Consider the following 20,334-nt stretch of genomic DNA (forward strand, 5'->3'; position numbering starts at 1 on the left):
TTTACTGATCTCACATTATTTCTGTATTTTCCAGAGGTACGTGTAGTTGGGCTGTCTTCCTTCAGGAACCTGTGGGAAAATTGTTGCCCCACATCAAGCTCAGGACAGACCTGTCAAGACCTGCAGTTGTCTCTGGGGGTCCCTACTGACCCACCAAGCAAAGATGTCAGGATGCGTCACAGCTTTGATTTTGCGCAACAAGCAAGCAACATTTCCATTTTCCTTAAGCACATAGACTGATGGGTTCTGACTTTCAAAAACTTAAAAATATGAAATATACTTATTCATACCACTGAGGGAGAGAGGGGAATATATGGCTGGCAACACCTAACTCCATAAACATCAGCCAGTGCAAGAGGCTTCACTGCAGTACCTGGTTCGAATCCAGGCTGCATCACATCCGGCCGTGATTGGGAGTCTCATAGGGCAGCGCACAATTGGCCCAGCGTCTTTCGGGTTTGGCGTCATTGTAAATAAGAATGTTGTTCTTAACCTGATGAGGATAGAGGGCGCTATTTACACTATGGGGGAAAAACGTGCCCAATTTAAACGGCCTCGTACTCTATTCTTGCTCGTACAATATGCATATTATTATTACTATTGGATAGAAAACACTCTAGTTTCTAAAACCGTTTGAATTTTGTCTGTGAGTTAAACAGAACTCATTTGGCAGCACACTTTCTGACCAGGAAGTGGAAAGTCTGAAAATTATGCTCTGTTCAAGGGCCTGCCTATAAATGGGCATGACACGTATGAGTATACATGCACGTCATACACCTTCCCCAGGGTGTCAAGATGCAGTGAGAGAAGAAATGGAGTGATTATCTTGGTCTGAGATGGAATACATCCTCTTGGAATGACGTGTCCCCCATTTTATGTTTTCAGGAAGGCGCGAAGTTGGTTCTGGATTTGCCATCGGAATAGCTGTCGTTATAGCCGATTACTATCTCCGGCTTTGATTTTATTTGATACATGTGACCATATCATCGTAAAGTATGTTTTTTCAATATAGTTTTATTAGATTTTTGAAATTTATTCGGGACGTTAGGCGTGTTGCGTTGTGTGCCTTTGTTCAGAAAGGAGAGCTTCAAGCCACTTGGCCAGTGTGCTGGCTAATTGAAGAGGGAAAAACGATGTTCTGAATCCAAACAACGACTGTTCTGGACAAAGGACCCCTTGTCCAACATTCTGATGGAAGATCAGCAAAAGTAAGAAACATTTTATGATGCTATTTCATATATCTGTCGAACTGTATACTAGTAGTTTTGCGCCCCGGTTTTGGCCACTCTCTTGCTATAACATAAGCCTTATGTCGTAATGAAGATATGTTTAGAATTCTAACACTGCGATTGCATTAAGAACTAGTGTTACTATCATTTCCTATACAACATGTATTTTTTTGTAATGTTTATGAATTGCTATTTGGTCATAATAGGTGAGAGTCTAATAGAAATATCCGCACATTCTGGGAAAAAGAAGCTACATTAGCATAACGGATAACCACTGATTTCAGCTCTAAATATGCACATTTTCGAACAAAACATAAGTGTATGTATAACCTGATGTTATAGGACTGTCATCTGAGGAAGGTTTATGAAGGTTAGTGAAAATTGATATCTTTTGCTGGTTTATTCGCTAACGCTAACGTGCCTATTGCTATCGCTAACGTGCCTTGATGAATGAATGCGGTTGTGTGTAGGCTATTGTAGTAAGCTAATATAATGCTATATTGTGTTTTCGCTGTAAAACACTTAAAAAATCTGAAATATTGGCTGGATTCACAAGATGCTTGTCTTTCATTTCTGTACACTATGCATTTTTCAGAAATGTTATATGATGAGTATTTAGGTATTCCACGTTGGTCTCTATATTTACTCTGGCTGCGTCGGTGCTATTTTTGACGGTAGCTGTGATGGTAGCTGCAATGTAAAACTGATTTATACCTCAAATATGCACATTTTTCGAACAAAACATAGATTTATTGTGTAACATGTTATAAGACTGTCATCTGATGAAGTTGTTTCTTGGTTAGTTTGGTTGGTTCTTGGTTAGTTAGGTTGGCTTTGTGCATGCTACCTGTGCTGTGAAAAATGTCTGTCCTTTGTATTTGGTGGTGAGCTAACAAATATACGTGCTGTTTTCGCTGTAAAACATTTTAAAAAATCGGACATGTTGGCTGGATTCACAAGATGTGTATCTTTCATTTGCTGTATTGGACTTGTTAATGTGTGAAAGTTAAATATTTCTCAAAAATATTTTTTGAATTTCGCGCTCTGCCTTTTCAGTGGAATGTGGGAGGAGTTCCGCTAGCGGAACGCCGGGGCTAGACAGGTTAACTGACTTGCCTAGTTAAAGGTTAAATAAAATTCATGTTGTGCAAGGTTGTAATGTCTTCAATTGTTTTTGTTATTTCCTGTTTTAAAAGCTTCGATGCTCTGGAGCTTGGTGTTGTCGCCAAGGAGCATTCGGACTCAGTCGGGACCAGGTTTCAGCTGCTGCGCAGCGCCGACATCCTTCCTCCCATAGATGTTCCGCCTGTACAAGCACAACCTGGACTGGACACAGCTAGACAAGCGAATCTTTGAGAAGATCAGGGAGTTTTGCGACGAAAAGGCTATGGACATCACATGCCCTGGACCAAAGTCAAGGGCAGGACAGAAACAGGCTCTCTGAATATAGATTCCCTTGTTCATGCGTGGTTCAGACAGACTAGCTCATCACTGGGGGTAAGTTCCCAGTCACCAGCACTATCTGCAATGCCTCTATTCACATGACTCTTACACACCATCATTCGTTGCTGATACTATTTTTTTTAAATCCTGCTGCTCAGCCACTTTACCCCTGATTGTATGCATATAACTACCTCATCTATCACTGATATGGTTATTGTTCTTGTACATACTGTATATATAAAAAAAAATCTCTACTGGCATTGACACTTTTTCCTTTACATTGACACTATTTTTGATAATGCTACCATGCAAGTAACCATTTCACTGTACCATTTACACCTTCTGTAGAGATCCAGCCACTTAGCAAGATGTGGATGGGGGTTACAGCATTTCTTTCACATGGCCCATCAATTTAGACAAGTGTGTCTGGGTAAGTGTCATCTATTTATAAAATATTTTTATATGGACACTTTGTTCACCTGGAATTGTTCATCATTGTAGGCTACTACTTTCAACACTTAGTCTTAATCTTTACTACACTACTCACTGTTAGCACATGTCCTCACATGTCCTCACATGTGAATCCTTAAAGAGATTGGTGGGGCTGGCTTAAAAAGGTGTGAACAATCCTGAATGGGTGTACACAAAGAAGAGCTCTCCAGTAGGTGTCGCAAAACAGTCAAGGGCCATTTTCTCAAAAGTGGGGTTACAAGTTATCAACTTACAAAGCAGAATTACTTTCCCATTGTTCTTCAAATGCAGTGTATGACATGCCATTTTGTAGCTCTGTGTCTCTGCTTTTATCCAATGTAAAAAAAACAATTTCAAATTTTACTACATATGACCGAATCAAGGCGGCCGATCACATTTATTTTTATTTTCTGCAGTCTAGGTCTCAGCTTGAAAACTTGAGATCATCTACCTATCCCAATCCCACAACCCGACACTCCTTGGTGATTGGTCATGTTGGATGTCCATCACCGTGACACCTTGGTCTTTTAAAGAGACACAGGATGCGAGGTCATCCTCTCTGTCAGCAGCCCTTGTGGCCAACGATGCACAACTAGAGCATGCTGGGAGTAGAGCAGGGGCTGCTGGGAGCAGAAGGGACAATGGGAAGGGACTTGGGCAATCAGACCTTTTACATCTCATCATCGACCTTCAGCACCCGATCTAAAAAAAGACTCGCGCCTTTCATAAAAATGTGTGCATGTCCGCATGTGTGAGAGAGCTGGCCTGATCTCAAAACACTGTGTAGGAAAATGAAACCAAGATACTTACAAATACATGGAGGGCAGTGGAGGGAACGCGGACATCGGCACACACTCCAGAGGTCGTCTCCGTGTTTTCGAGTGATGTTCCGTACGAGTTCCCAGGACGACGCCTGCCAACAGAGAGGAGCGCCGTCAAACTAGTAATCACCTCAAACACGCAGACAATCAAAACGCATTCAGGGAAGTCGAAATACAACCATATGTTCACAGAACTCATAGCACAACATGCAATGGTCCCAGGGAAGCCAGTGCATGGTCATAGAGCAGAGCGATGGAAGTGGGAAGTAGTCAGGGAACTCTTGTCAGGAAGCAAATGGAAGCCAGGGATTTCTAGGATCCCAAATCAGTTGCCGCTAACGGCCAAACTAGACCGCAAGCGTAGCATAGCTGAAACGGTAACCAACGAGACATGCAGAAGCAACTCACAACTGTCTCACTTCCTTTTAGTCTGTTTTCATGCTAACGGAAAGGATAACGCAACACTTGCAGGATAGTTTCGGAGTAAATCCACACAGGAAATCCTTCAAACAAACTAGGCTACATACTATATCCAATACGCTATAGCCAAGTGACACAGTAGTTAAAGTGTAGGAGCGGTTGCCAACTGTAAACAACTTTAGCTAGCAAGCTAACCATCATGGAGCTAAACAATTTACTTATTTACAGTAAGCCAACAACGGCACCACTCTTTGTTAACAAACGTAATGCTGCCTCAAACTGATAAGAGAAAGACGTGAAATGACCATGGTATAATAGACTTCATATCTAACAACCCATAATAAAAGTACATTTTTTAATTTATAGAAAACATTTTTATAAATACATTTTACTGCTTACCAAAGTTGACTGGCTAACTTAATGATCCTGCTTTATGGAACACCACAAAGTCTCCACGCTTGTTGACATACCGGTATAAGGGTGGGGAAATCACATAAAGATGCAGGTGCTTTGAAAAGCATGTCAGTATGTGATATTTGCACCCTAATGAGGGTAGACTTACTAGAGGGAGCACTTTGGAATTATCAAACAAATTACCCCATTCACAGATGGTATGAGTCTTACTCAAAACAATCAATAAAAAAAAAAAGGAAACATTCAGCAAGAGTTCCAGAATTTATGAATTTGGATAAATATGATCAAAAAAGCCATTGAATTACTAACAAAGCAAAAGTTATGTCCGAGACCCCTTTTTAAATCAATCGATCAGTTTAAGATTTGATGGTCAGCCGATAAGTTCCACTGTGTCATTGCCAGATTTGGCCCTAGATAAATCCCACGTGGGAAACTAATAATCTGACCAAGTGTGTTAATTTGTTTTCACTGAGAAGAAATTTAATAGTGCCATCATCCTGGATTTTTTTAGTAGCTACATCAAGATGCCTCCTCTAACACACACACAGGCCCACACAAAACGCACACCCCCACACAGGCGTACACACAGCTGTGAGCCCTACAGACACCACAGTGACGTTTCACCTGGAGTCTGGAGGAAGGAGTCCGGGATGCACAGACTCAGATACGCTGCAGACGGACAGACAGAGAGAAGCCATCAACAGGATGGACACACCCGCCCAAAGGATCCACAGTAACATCAGGGATAATGTTTGAAAATGTAATGCAAAAGAAAACGAAAAAGCCCTTTCCAGGGGTGTATTCATTAACGCACACTGTTGCAATACTTTCTGCAACTCTTCCGTTTGGTGCCTTATGAACACAACCCAGGACAGACGACCAGACAGACACCCATAGAGCGGAAGACTTCAGACTCGCCACACAGAGAATCAAGCAAACGCATTCGTACCCAAATATGTTGGAGATTGAGTCCAACAGGCCGCTTTGAGGAGACTGTCCGGAGATACGTTTACTATGAGAGACGAACACAGAGAGGAGGGTTATTTCATACGCAACGCAACGTCTCCGCCAAAAATATACATCCCGGTCCAGAAACATCCCTAGCCCCAACTTTCTAGGCACTTGTGTAGATTTGAAATGATTTGAAATATTGAGTATGAATCAGACTTTGGTTGAAAAAATATTTAGGGTATTTCAATTACTTTCAAGACACATTTGGAAGTACAGCACCAGTCAAAAGTCCAGACACCTACTCATTCAAGGGTTTTTCTTTATTTTTCACTATTTTCTACACTGTAGAATAATAGTTAAAACATCAAAACCATGAATTAACACATGGAATCATGTAGTAACCAAATAAGTGATAAATCAAAATATATTTTATATTCTTCAAAGTAGCCACCCTTTTCCTTGATGACAGCTTTGCACACTCTTGGCACACTCAACCAGCTTCATGAGGTAGTCACTTGGAATGCATTTCAATTAGCAGGCGTGCCTTGCTAATTTGTGCAATTTCTTTCCTTCTTAATGCATTTGAGCCAATCAGTTGTGTTGTGACAAGGTAGGGGTGGTATACAGAAGATAGCCCTATTTGGTGAAAGACCAAACCCTATTTGTTAAAGACCAAGTCCATATTATGGAAAGAACTGCTCAAATAAGCAAAGACAAACGACAGTCCATCATTACTTTAAGACATGAAGGTCAGTCAATCAGGAACACTTCAAGAAGTTTGAATGTTTCTTCAATTGCAGTCGCAAAAACCATCAACGCTATGATAAAACTGGTTCGCATGAGGATCGCCACAGGAAAGGAAAACCCAGAGTTATCTTTGCAGCAGAGGTTAAGTTCATTAGAGTTACCACCCTCAGAAATTGCAGCCCAAATAAATGCTTTACAAAGTTCAAGTAACAGACATCAACTGTTCAGAGGAGACTGAGTGAGTTAGGCCTTCTTCGTCAAATTGCTGCAAAGAAACACAACTGAAAGACACGAACAAGAAGACACTTGCTTGGGCCAAGTAACACGAGCTATAGAAATTAGACCGGTGGCAATCTGAACTTTGGTCTGATGAGTCCAAATTTTAGATTTTTGGTTCCAACCGCTGTGTCTTTGTGAGACCAGAGTAAGTGAAAGGATGATCTCTGCATGTGTAGTTCCCACCGTGAAGCATGGAGGAAGTGGTGTGATGCTTTGCTGGTGACACTGTCAGTGATTTTTATAGAATTCAAGGCACACAACCAGCATGGCTACCACAGCATTCTGCAGCGATACGCCATCCCATCTGGTTTGTGCTTAGTGGGACTATAATTTGTTTTTAACAGGTCAATGACCCAACACACCTCCAGGCTGTGTAAGGGCTATTTGACCAAGGAGAGTGATGGAGTGCTGCATCAGATGACCTGGCCTCCACAATCACCAGACCTCAACCCAATTGAGATGGTTTGGGATAAATTGGACCGCAGAGTGAAGGAAAAGCAGCAAAGTGCTCAGCATATGTGGGAACTCCTTCAAGACATGAAAAAGCATTCCAGGTGAAGCTGGTTGAGAGAATGCCAAGACTATGCAAAGCTGTAATTAAGGCAAAGGGTGGCTACTTTGAAGAATCTCAAAAATATATATATTTTTTTGTTTGACACTGTTGGTTACTACATGATTCCATATGTGCTATTTCATAGTGTTGATATCTTGACTATTATTCTACAATATAGAAAACAGTAAAATTAAAGAAAAACTCTTGAGTAGGTGTGCCCAAACTTTTGACTGGTACTGCAAGTATTTGGATTATATATTTAGTAGTTGAATATTGGAATGTATTTGGAAATACAGTGTATTTTCTAATACAACAAATAAATACTCCCATGCATTTCAACCCAGGTCCGTATGGTACTTGGGGGGAAAAAATATCTGAATAGTAGGCTTTTTATAGTAAGTTAATTTGAAAATGTTGATTTGGGCCAAATTATTTGAAATTCCTTATATTACACAGAAAATAAGTATTTAAAGAACAAATCATTTGAACCCAGGTATGGTATAAACAATATTCAGATTGAAGATTTCACCCAAGCCTTTCATAGGGTAAGGGTGGAGCTACTTCCATATTGTTTAGATCTATCAAATTCTTAGATCTACATCAAGTGTGTAGGACTGGCTATAGGGGCCGTTTCTGGACAGGGTTTCACTAAGAACATGTTTGCGTCACACTCCCACCTGGGGGTGCGGCTGAGCGGCCGGTTGGGAGAGGCCTCTCTAGTGCCTTTCACAGAATCCTCAGCTAGAACCTCGATGTCGTCGTCCCTGAGAACAGTAGACCAGAAAAGTCATAACCACCAATCCCAGGGGTGTCTCAATTGTAATTCCTTGATCCCTCGCATCCGCTCTTGCCATAACTGTGTAGTGTGATATGCATTTAAATTGTATACATTTGATTAATAAAATATTTAAATGAGTCATCTTCCTCAAATATTGAACCGAGAATGAAGGGTATGAAGGGCTTTGCGACAATAAAGGAAAACTGATTGGTCCTCAACTCATAGCTCAAACACTTCATTCAGGAAAAAGTTGAGTTAGCCTGGCACGGAAAAGGTTAAAGGTGATGCACTTGTTGCCATAGAAATGTACCGACTAAAAAAGGTGAGTCACCCCGAGTTGAGTTAAGAATTGACCAGTTTAGCTCACAAACTACTGTATCCATCTGCTCAGAGCAGTCTTCTGTGGTTCTATGGTAAATAATACTCACGGGTCCATGGGCAGGGGCTCCTTTGCAGCGTCTGCAAGCTCCTTCTGAAGCTTGGCTTGTCTGCGCCTGGAACGAAAAGCATGAAAATAACTAGATAAAATGCACCCATTACTGGATTACACAACAACCTAAAGACTTATTTGGAAGGTTTTACTTAAAATTAATGTGACGTGGTCATCCTGCCTGCTTTAGTTGAATCCATTGAATGCTAGTTGCTCCGGATAAGTGTCTGCTACATGGTTAAAATACAAAAAGTACAAATTGCATGCAGGCCACTTGGGGGCACCTAGAAGATCGATCCCTGAGCCACAACTGGGTCTCCAAGCCAGCCACCCAGTTTCTCCATGCACCCTCATCACACTAAGATATGATACAATTAGAGCGGAGTCAAGCTGTGTTGCCCTGGTTCACTCACTTGTAGGTTCGGTTTATGTAAAATATGGAGTGCTAAAGCTTGGAATAAATAAAATGTGACTCAGTGACAACACAAGGTTGTTTTCCTCAAGAAATAGAATATGCTTCGTATTTTGTTTCGTTGCCATGATACTTCCTGGTATCGTGATACCCGGTATCAGGACATCCCCACTCACTTGCAGTCTTTCTCGTTTTCCGCATTGAGCTTGTTGGCCTCTTGGGATTTCTCGGCCATCCAGCGCGACACCAACTCCTGGTTATCATCGGTGGTGCGCCGCAGCTTCTCCTCCAGGGCACCGAAGGTGATCTGCAGGGCGTCATACTCATCCTTCAGCGTCTGGTTGGCCTGCTCCAGGTCCTGCAGCTGACCACGCAGCTCCCGGCACTCTCCCTCCAGCTCGGCAATCTGCCGCTGGTACTCCTGCATCCTGACAGATGAGATTGGCAGAAAAATGTATTCATATCAGGGGGAAAAGGAGGAAAAACGATTTGGGATGGTCAGTTGCAATGTCGAATAATCTAAACCGAACAAAAAATATTTAAAAAAAGTGAGCTGTTGTTCCCCTAGCTAATTACCTACTTTTCACACTGACAATTCTAAACAGCTATAATGCTACAGGCTTCACTGTCATGGCGCATGGTAGAGACCTGCGTGGGACCCATTTCTTCATCCCGCTCCCGCAGCTTTTCATGCATACTCCTCCCCCACCCGGTGGCTTTGTCCAACACCCACCCGCAGTCCCACAATGTTATTTTAGGCGTATGTGACGCAGCTTACTTCGCGCTTCAACCTCTAGCTGGTTGAGTGCCCTCCACTTCTTTCCATTATCAATATCCTATTTACAGACACTGTCGTAAACATATTTAAGTTTACTGCCACATGTATTTAGCCTACTCTATTTCAATGAGACCACACATACTAGGAGAGGTAGGCAACTGAAGTTGAAGCAGCGAATCGAGTATGTGAATAATGCAAAAAAATATATATTTTAATACAACTGGTAGGATAATGCATACAAAGCAGAAAAAGGACCATTTCTAAATAATCTGCGGGACAACAGAAATATTTTCATCCCAAAGTCGCCTGTGACTGCCCGCAATATGAAAAATGCAGACCGCACCGCAATGATTCCTGTCGGGACCTGCAGGCATCCTGCGGGAATGCAGCCCTCTAGTGCACAACACTGCTCACCAGACAGCCTGGGAAGGACCAGTCCACGGCCTTTTCTGTATATTAAAAATATCAGTGAATGATACAAAGTTCCATCTTGAATTGATGGGTAGCTAGAGGAAAGCAGTTTAAGCTTAAAGCTACAGTCTGGGATCTGGGAATAATCGTAAACTCAATGGTTGAACAACTGATTCTATTTTTGGATAATATGATGTATAGAATGTACAACGGTAATTATTTGTCATGCCTCATCTTAGGAGGATCAGATGGTGACGTTTCAGCAGGGTCAGGGAAAACCAGTCTGACAGCTGAGGTGAATTGTTGCAGATACAACACTTTATTCCCTCTGTGAAGAAAACATTGGACACGCCAAAAGCCATTTTAAGGCAGGTCTGACAAACCTCCTTAAGTTGATTTCCAAACTGTATAAAGGTTTGTTATTTGATGACAGAAAACAAGTAAAACAAAAATGTGAGGAAGACCTGGAAGAAGCTATTGATGATGAAGGATTAAAAGATATGAACATGACTGGGGATTCAAACATATCTTAGACATAAATTACTATAGTTTAAGACCATCCATAGAAATAACTATATGCCAGTGAAACTGAATTACATGGACTCAGAAATGTCATTCCTCTGCTGAGGTGTAAAACACAAAAGGGGACACATTTGCATATGTTATGGTCTTGTAAAGGTTGGCTGAATTCTTTCAAAGAGTATGTTATTTTATCTCAACACGCCTACAGATTCTCCATTTTCCTTGGTTTTGTTTGCTTATCTGAAGAAACTATTAAACCAAGCACTTATAGCAGCTAAGTAACGCATTGCCATTAATTGGAAGGTTGGTTATCCTCCCGAAATGTCAAGTTAAGTATCACTAGCTTTGATTAATTACAAGATTAAGGGTATACTGTGCAACTGTCATGAGGTCTGGATGCCTTACATGGAATATAGTACAAATAAAGGAGTCTATTGAAAACATGCCCACGTCAGGGGAGATACCCATTTAGGGAAATAAAGTGCTTTTAACCCTTAACCTGTTTGGGCTGCAGGTGCAGTATTGAGTAGCCAGATAAAAGGTGCCCATTTCAAACGGCCTCGTACTCAATTCTTGCTCGTACAATATGCATATTATTATTACTACTGGATAGAAAACACTCTCTAGTTTCTAAAACCGTTTGAATTATATCTGTGAGTAAAACAGAACTCATTTGGCACAAACTTCCTGACCAGGAAGTGGAAAGTCTGAAAACTATGCTCTCTTCTAGGTCCTGCCTATAAATGGGCATGATACGTATTAGTATACATGCACTTCATAGACCTTCCCCTGGATGTCAAGAGGCGGTGAGAGAAGAAATGTAGTGTTTATCTTGGTCTGAAGTGGAATACAAGCTCTTTGTATGACGTGTCCCCCATTTCCTGTTTTCTGGAGAGCGCGAGGAGGTACCTGGATTTGCCTTCTGTTTAGCTGCCGTTATAGGCGACTACTATCTCCGGCTTTGATTTCATTTGATACATGTGACCATATCCTCGTAAAGTATGTTTTTTCAATATAGTTTAATCAGATTATTGAAATTTTTTCGGGAGTTTTGCGTGTTCCGTTCTCTGACTTTGTTGACGATGGAGAGATTCGTGCCACTTGGCTAGTGTGCTTGCTAAATCGAGAGGGAAAGTGGCCGTTCTAAATCCAAACAACGATTGTTCTTGACAAAGGACCCCTTGTCCAACATTCTGATGAAAGATCAGCAAAAGTAAGAAAAATTTTATGATGCTATTTCATATATCTGTCGTACATGTGAACTAGTCGTCGGCGCCCAACTTTTGGGTACTCTAGCTATACCGAAGCTGGATGTCGTAATGAAGTTATTTTTTAGAATTCTAACACTGCGATTTCATTAAGAACTAATGGATCTATCATTTCCTATACAACATGTATTTTTTAGTTATGTTTATGAATAGCTATTTGGTCAGAATGTGTGTCAGAAAAAGTGTCAGAAAAATATCCGAACGTTGTGGGAAATAGTAGCTACGTTAGCAGAATGTATAACCACTGATTTCAGCTCTAAATATGCACATTTTCGAACAACACATAAGTGTATGTATAACCTGATGTTATAGGACTGTCATCTGATGAAGAATATCAAGGTTAGTAAAAAATTATATATCTTTTACTGGTTTGTTACGATCGCTAACCTTTTGCTACTGGGAAATGGCATGTGTTTCTGGCTATTGTGGTAAGCTAATATAACGCTATATTCTGTTTTCGCTGTAAAACACTTAAGAAATCGGAAATATTGGCTGGAATCACAAGATGCCTGTCTTTCATTTGCTGTACACTATGTATTTTTCAGAAATGTTTTATGATGAGTAATTAGGTATTTGACGTTGGTGTCTGTAATTATTCTGTCTGCTTTCGGTGCAATTTCTGATTGTAGCTGCAATGTAAACTATGATTTATACCTGAAATATGCACATTTTTCGAACAAAACAGATTTATTGTATAACATGTTATAAGACTGTCATCTGATGAAGTTGTTTCTTGGTTAGTTAGGTTGGCTTTGTGCATGCTACCTGTGCTGTGAAAAATGTCTGTCCTTTTTTGTATTTGGTGGTGAGCTAACATAAATATACGTGCTGTTTTCGCTGTAAAACATTTTAAAAATCGGACATGTTGGCTGGATTCACAAGATGTGTATCTTTCATTTGCTGTATTGGACTTGTTAGTGTGTGAAAGTTAAATATTTTAAAAATATATATTTTGAATTTCGCGCCCTGCACTTGAAGTGGCTGTTGTCATATTGTGGGCGGCCTCGGGCTGCAGCCATAAGAAGTTAACAAGTAAAGAATCAATGCTGCATATGACATCAGGGTTGCAGTCAAAAACGGCATCCAGAATAGACCTGCTTGTTTAAAACGTCAACCAGCCAAACAACTCATTAGGATTGCGTGTTTGTGTTTTCAGATTATTACAGTTCATAATAAAATTGTATTTTAACAGTCACAGTTCCAACCTATACTTTTTTTCAACAAGCATTTCTAAAGTAAGATGTACAGTAGGCCATTGACCATTTATCATCTGTATTGTTACTTAAAGTTGCACTATCAAAAACTTAGCTTGTGTGTTCTGTTAGACATTTGTGTGATGTGATCAAATCAGTTTATTCCTGTTCAGAATAAAAAATATTTATTGTATTTTAACAGCAACAGTTCAAACCTAAAACAGATGTAAGAGTTTTTAAATGGGGATCAAACATGAATAGCTATTTATGAGTATTTAATTTAATTGTTTTTAGTTGTCGTCTTTATTGCATTTGTTTTCGGCGTAAGGGCAATGTAATGTACCCATATTTACATGTTAGTTGCAGGTCTTCCTGGGTCCCAGGAAAACAGAATTTCTAGTTTGGGTCCCAGGCTGAAAACCCCTGATACAGTTTCAGCTTCCAGGAATAGTGTACAGATCCTTGCGACATGGGGCTGTGCATTATCATGCTGAAACGTGATGGTGGCGGATGAATGGCACGACAATGGGCCTGAGGATCTCATCGCGGTATCTCTGTGCATTGAAATTGACATCGATAAAATGCAATTGTGTTTGTTGGCTGTAGCTTATTCATGCCTATACCATAACCCCAACATGGGGCACTCCATTCACATCAGAAAACTGCTCGCCCACACGATGTCTGTTGTGAGGCCGGTTTGACATACTGCCAAATTTAAGCGATTTATGGTAGAGAAATTAACACTCGATTATCTGGCAACAGCTCTGGTGGACATTCCTGCAGTCAGCATGCCAATTGCATGCTCCATTAACTTCTGACATCTGTGGAATTATTACAAAACGGCACATTTTAGTGGCCTTTTGTCACCAGCACAAGGTGCATCAGTGTAATGCTCATGTTGTTTAATCAACTTCTTGATATGCCACGTGTCAGGTGGATGGATTATCTTGGCAAAGGAGAAATGCTCACTAACTGGGATGTAAACAAATTTGTGCACTAAATGAGAGAAATAAGCTTTTTGTGCATATGGACATTTTATGGGATCTTTAATTTCAGCTCATGAAACACCACATTTTTCAGTGTAAATAGGATGGTCAGAAATCCCTGATTTATCAGGAAGAAACCACACATCTGGTTCATGGGAACAACATCAGTAGGTAACAATATAGCAAATAGCTGGAGTGTTGGAAAGTACAAAAAGGCCCAATCAAGCACAGAGACCAATAACATGTAGAGAGTTGACTCACTTGGCCTCATTGCGCTGAATCTCCTTGTCCTTCTGCTGAATCTGGTGGTTCAGCTCAATCACACTCTGGGCCAGCTAAATGAAAGCAGAGCAAGAGAGAAGAGAAAGACATTCAGTCAAAACATCCACAACTGATGGCAAGTTGGTTACAAAACAAACCCAATTATAAACAAATAGAAAGTCAAGGTCTTAAATCCAGACCTTGCTCCAAATGACCTAGTTGCAGACATTAAGACATATTTGAATCAAATTAAGTAGCTAACCAACAGTAGTATGTGCTTCAGATATTGTCTGGTAAAAAAAGTCCTTTGAGGAACAAGCTTACTTTGAAATCACAACTAGCCACGTGGTTAACACCAGACTTATACAAATTTCACCCTTTTGATCGATCATGACTAATGATCATGAGCAATCCTTTATTTTCCAGCTATCAGTCACCGGATCTTTGGGGACAGGGCTACATACGTCTTGTGAGTTAAGGCAATGAGGCCAATGACAAAGTCAAAAACAATGGAGCCTTTGATTCTTGTCCTCTGTCCCACTCCTGCCCCATCCACAGTGATTTAGTGGAGGGTGTACACAGGCCACATACCCACTTTTTCAGTTGCCATTGCGTATAATCACGTCATACCGGAGTATACAGTATTACCGAAACACAAGGGGCGCCATTTCTATTTTTTGACCCAAAACAAATTTAGGCAACAGGGATCTTGAGCCAAGGGGGTTGAATGTTTGATGTAACCAAGAAACTTGATCTTGACATCTAGCCACTTAGCTAGCAAGTTAGCAAACCAAATGCATAGCTGGAGCCCTGAGCATGATATAATTTATCATCTTAAGAATTCTTATAGTTAATCTTAACTTATAATTATTAGCAGTGGTGTAGCACATACCCCTACTTATAACTGGGAACTTCTGACTCAGTTGCTGCCTCAATTATATACATTACCAGTCAAAAGTTTGGACACACCTACTTATTCCAGGGTTTTTCTATATTTTTACTATTTTCTACATTGTAGAATAATAGTGAAGACATCAATTATATATAATGGCGCCGGAGAGGAAGGCTGCTGTTTTACGGGCTCCTAACCACCTGTGCTATTGTGTTTGTTTTGTCGCATTATTTGTAACTCATTTTGTACACAAAGTTGCTGCTACCGCTTATGACTGAAAAGAGCTTATGGACATCAGAACAGCGATTACTCACCTCGAACTGGATGAAGATTTTATCTTTAAAGACTAAAATGCGAACGATGAACTGGACGATCTAGAATTATAAGACTATCCTACCAATGGGACATTAAAAACTAATATCTTACATTTCACCGAGACGTGTCTGAACGACGACACGAATAATATAGAGCTGGCTGGCTTCTCCGTGCATCAGGACTGAGCAGCTATGTCTGGTAAATCGCGGGAAGGGTTGTTTGTCAATAACTGCTGGTGCTCGATGTTTAACTGCTTTGGGATAGGGGGCAGCATTTTCACTTTTGATGAATTGGTGCCCAAATTGAACGGCCTCCTACTCTGTCCCAGATCATAATATATGCATATTATTATTACTATTGGATAGAAAACTCTGAAGTTTCTAAAACTGTTTGAATTATGTCTGTGTGTGTGTGTGTGTATAACAGAACTCATTTGGCAGGCAAACCTCCAAACAGGAAGTGAAAAATCTGAATGGGTCGATGTGAAAGTCATCGCCTATTCAAATCTGTCATTTATGGATCTGTATGCACTTCATACACCTTCCACTAGATGTCAACAGTCGGTAGAACGTGGAATGAAGCCTCTAGTGTGATGTGGGGCCAGATAGGAGCTATTTGAGTGACTGGTCTGGCAGAGTTCCAGTTCCTGGCCACGCACGCTAGCCATGTGATGTCCATGTGTGCCATGAGTTATATAGACATGAAGAAATGCTCCGGTTGGGATGTTATTGGATATATATGATAACATCCTAAAGATTGATTCTCTACTAATTTTGACCAGTTTATTCGACTTGTAATATAACTTTTTGAAGATTTCATCCGACGTTTGCCTTCAATGCGCCGGTGTTTGGACACGTGTACTACACATGCTAGATAAAGTTGCTAATATGACATAAGTAATGAACGTCGAACAAAAAAAACGATTTATTGTGGAAATAGGATTCCTGGCATTGCATTCTGATGAAGATATTCAAAGGGAATATTTATGATGTAATTTTGTATTTCTGTTTACTCCAACATGGCGGAGAAATGTTATTTATATTTGAGCGCCGTCTCAGATTAATGCATGGTGTGCTTTTTACTAAAGTTTTTTTTAAATCCGACAGCGGTTGCATTAAGAACCAGCGTATCTTTAATTATATGTAAAACATGTATCTCAAAGTTTATGATGAGTATTTATGTTAGATGACGGGGCTCTAAAATTTCTCCGGATATTTGAGCCATTTCTGAACATGGAGCCAATGTAAACCAAGATTTGTGGCTATAAATATGCACATTATCGAACAAAACATAAATGTATTGTGTAACATGTCATATGAGTGTCATCTGATGAAGATGTTCAAAGGTTAGTGATTAATTTTATCTCTATTTCTGGGTTTTGTGAAAGCTATCTTTGCTGGGAAAAATGGCTGTGTTTTTTGGAATTGGTGGTGAGCTAACATAAATACATAGTGTTTTCGCTGTAAAACATTTTAAAAATCGGACATGTTGGCTGGATTCACAAGATGTTTATCTTTCATTTGCTAGCGGAATGTCTGTCCTAGAAAGGTTAATACTGAAGAAGTCTTGAGGTACTGCTTGCCTGAGGTAGAATACCTCATAACAATTTACCAAGAGAGTTCTCATCTATATTATTCGTAGCCATCAATTAAACACCACAAACCGATGCTAAGATCACTCAGCGAGCTGTACAAGGCCATAAGCAAACAAGAAAATGCTCATGCAGAAGCAGCGCTCCTAGCCGCCGGGGACTTTAATGCAGGGAAACTTAAATCCGTTTTACCTAATTTCTACCAGCATGTCACGTGCAACTAGAGGAAAAGAGAAAAAAATACATATAAAACTCTAGAACACCTTTACCCCACACACAGAGCTCTCATTCACCCTCCATTTGACAATTCTGACCCTAATTCTATCCTCCCGATTCCTGCTTACAAGCACCAACTAAAGCAGGAGGTACCAGTGACATGCTCAATACGGAAGTGGTCAGATGGAGCGGATGCTACTTGAATGTTTTGCTAGCAAAGATCGAAATATGTACCAGGATTCATCCAATGACATTGAGTATACCACCTCAGTCAGTCATCGGCTTCATCAATAAGTGCATCGACTACGTCATCCCCACAGTGATTGTACGTACATTACCCAACCAGAAGCTATGGATTACAGGCAACATTCGCATCGAGCTAAAGGCTACAGCTGCCGCTTTCAAGGAGCGGAATACTAATCCGGACGCTTAAAATAAATCCTGCTATGCCCTCAGACGAACCATCAAACAGGCAGGGTCAATATAGGACTCCTACTACACCAGCTCTGACGCTCATGTGATGTGGGAGGCCTTGAAAAATATTACTGACTACAAAAGGGAAAGCCAGCCGTGAGCTGCCCAGTGACACGAGCCTACCAGACGAGCGAAAAGTCTTGTGCTCGCTTCGAGGCAAGCAACACTGAAGCATGCATGAGAGCACCAGCTTTCTGGACGACTGTGTGATCACTCTCCATAGCCGATGTGAGCAAGACCTTTAAACAGGTCAACATTCACAAAGCCTCGGTGCCAGACAGATTACCGGGACGTGAACTCAAAGCATGCACAGACCAACTGGCAAGTGTCTTCACTGACATTTTCAACCTCTCCCTGACCAAGTCTGTATTACAGACCACCATAGTCCCTGTAAAGCTGATATTTTGGTTAAAAGACTTACATGCATGGCGCAGTCTGGCCCACCCACACCAGACACGATCAGGACACAGGTTGAAATATCAAAAAGTCTGAACCCATTATATTAATTAGGGGAAATGTCAAAAAGCATTAAACATTTATGGCAATTTAGCTAGCTAGCTTGCTGTTGCTAGCTAATTTGTCCTGGAATATTAGTTGTTAGTTTACCTGAAATGCAAAGTCCTCTACGCTGACAATTTATACACAGATTAAACGGTAATCCGAATTTGTTTCTAGTCAATCTCTCCTTCTTCCTTCAAGCTTCTTCAGACTTTATTTGGCGTTTGGCAACCAACTTTAAGGTGCGTTATCACAACCGACTGGATTCTGCACCTGAGTTCTTTCAATCACCTCTGTAGGTGTATGCTCCTAAAAACCAAATGAGGAGATGGGAGAGGCAGGACTTGCAGCGCGTTGAGTCACAAATAGAACCAAGTTCTATTTTAACACCTGGCTACACAGACGCTCGCAAGGAGTGTGGGTGCAATGATTGAATAACATGTATACATTTATTCTCGAGCAGTGACGCGGTCTGGTCAGCATGTTAGGTCGCAATATACCACATTACATCTAATACATATATTTTTTAAACATTACAAAAGCATGGCCATCAGTTTTTTTTTATTGCGGGGGCAAAACATATTTTGGCTGTTAAAAAATAAGCGGCTGGTAGATTTTTTCATGGTGGACTGTTTACAGCATGAGTGGTCGTGAGCAGATGCGCTTGTTTTGAGATCAAAGCGAGAGCTGCATGTAGCCACGTGTGAACATTTTGTTAATATCCTTTGCAAGTTATTAGCCCAGTTATAGATAATTTGTAGTCAACAATAGGGGAGTGAATGCTTCCTACAAGAGCACAAAATGTGTACATTTCTAAACATCTTTGAAAAGCGAGTGATGAGTGATGCAGTGATGTATTTTGAGACAGGCTTGAATAAGCTAAGTAGTCAATAGGCAGAGGGTAGCATAAGATGTCTGATTCTCTGTAATAATGTTATGGGAATAAAAATGCATTTTACTTTGTTAAGTGGTTTCTTGCATCAAACAACCACAACATTTTCAGTCACCTTGTCTGAAGGACAAGTGCATAAACAGGTTAATGTCAAGCCCAGCATGTTTTTTTTCAAAAGCCTCATGGAATACCACACACTGGCTGCTGCGGCGACCATATTACCACCACACTAGAGGTCACGAGCCATGAAGGCAGTCAAATTCCACGTGAACGTTTAATCACGGTAATTAGGCTTCTCCAAGCTGATGGTCATTAGTAGCCTACCAAACTTGCTAACTGCCTGGTACTCAGCACTTTATTTTCACTCCAATCATTGACGTCAATACAAATGTGTTCGAAAATCAAACACTTCTTGAGAGCCTGAGCTCATTTTGCACCACATTTCTATAGGCAATAGCGTGAGAATAAAAGAGTGATGGCCTCTACTAAAAAGGAGGATCCCATCAGCTTTCTATAGGCTAGCCCTACTGTATTTATTTCTCAACTTTCCTAATATTAAAGCACATTGTTAATCTTAACAGGAGTATAGCCTACCTGGCTGGCATGAAAATGAACCACGGGAAAAGCGTCCTCCATTCACTGTAAGCGCATAGACATGCATTTTCCCCCGCTGCCCCAGTTTCAAGACATGTGCATGATAATGGTCCTTTAGGAAAGTATTCAGATGCCTTGACTTCTTCCACATTGCTACGTTACAGCATTACTCTAAAACAGATTAAATTTAAAAAAGCATTCTACACACAATACCCCATAATTGCAAAGCAAAAACAAATTTAGACTATTTTTACTAAATTAGCTGAAATAAACAGAAAAACCTTAAGTATTCAGACCCTTTCCTATGAGACTCAATTTAGATCCTGTGCATCCTGTTTCCATTGATCATCTTTGAGATGTTTCTACAACTTGGAGTCCACCTGTGGTAAATTCAATTGATTGGACATGATTTGGTAAGGCACACACCTGTGTATATAAGGTCCCAGGGTTGATAGTGCATGTCAGAGCAAAAACCAAGCCACGAGGTCAAAGGAA

At 40.6% G+C, this 20,334-nt stretch overlaps 1 protein-coding gene and 1 non-coding gene across 3 annotated transcripts in view; both read right to left on the bottom strand.

The window, feature by feature from the left end:
- The window catches only part of atg16l1 (ATG16 autophagy related 16-like 1 (S. cerevisiae)), a 62,702-nt gene that overhangs the window by 25,009 nt on the left and 17,359 nt on the right, over positions 1-20,334 (bottom strand). Inside the window, exons 5-10 of one of the 2 annotated variants that reach the window (XM_038961696.1) lie at positions 14,368-14,441; positions 9,125-9,376; positions 8,535-8,600; positions 8,006-8,092; positions 5,748-5,810; positions 3,954-4,056 (exon numbers count right to left, since the gene is read on the bottom strand). In XM_038961696.1, the coding sequence (XP_038817624.1) occupies positions 3,954-4,056; positions 5,748-5,810; positions 8,006-8,092; positions 8,535-8,600; positions 9,125-9,376; positions 14,368-14,441 (645 nt within the window). The remainder of the gene's footprint in view (positions 1-3,953; positions 4,057-5,747; positions 5,811-8,005; positions 8,093-8,534; positions 8,601-9,124; positions 9,377-14,367; positions 14,442-20,334) is intronic. The other variant, XM_038961697.1, reaches the window with a different exon arrangement.
- LOC120018986 lies at positions 3,564-3,832 on the bottom strand. Its single transcript, XR_005472283.1, has one exon.

Source organism: Salvelinus namaycush, chromosome 23 (genome assembly GCF_016432855.1).
Source record: "Salvelinus namaycush isolate Seneca chromosome 23, SaNama_1.0, whole genome shotgun sequence".
Lineage (NCBI taxonomy): Eukaryota > Metazoa > Chordata > Actinopteri > Salmoniformes > Salmonidae > Salvelinus > Salvelinus namaycush.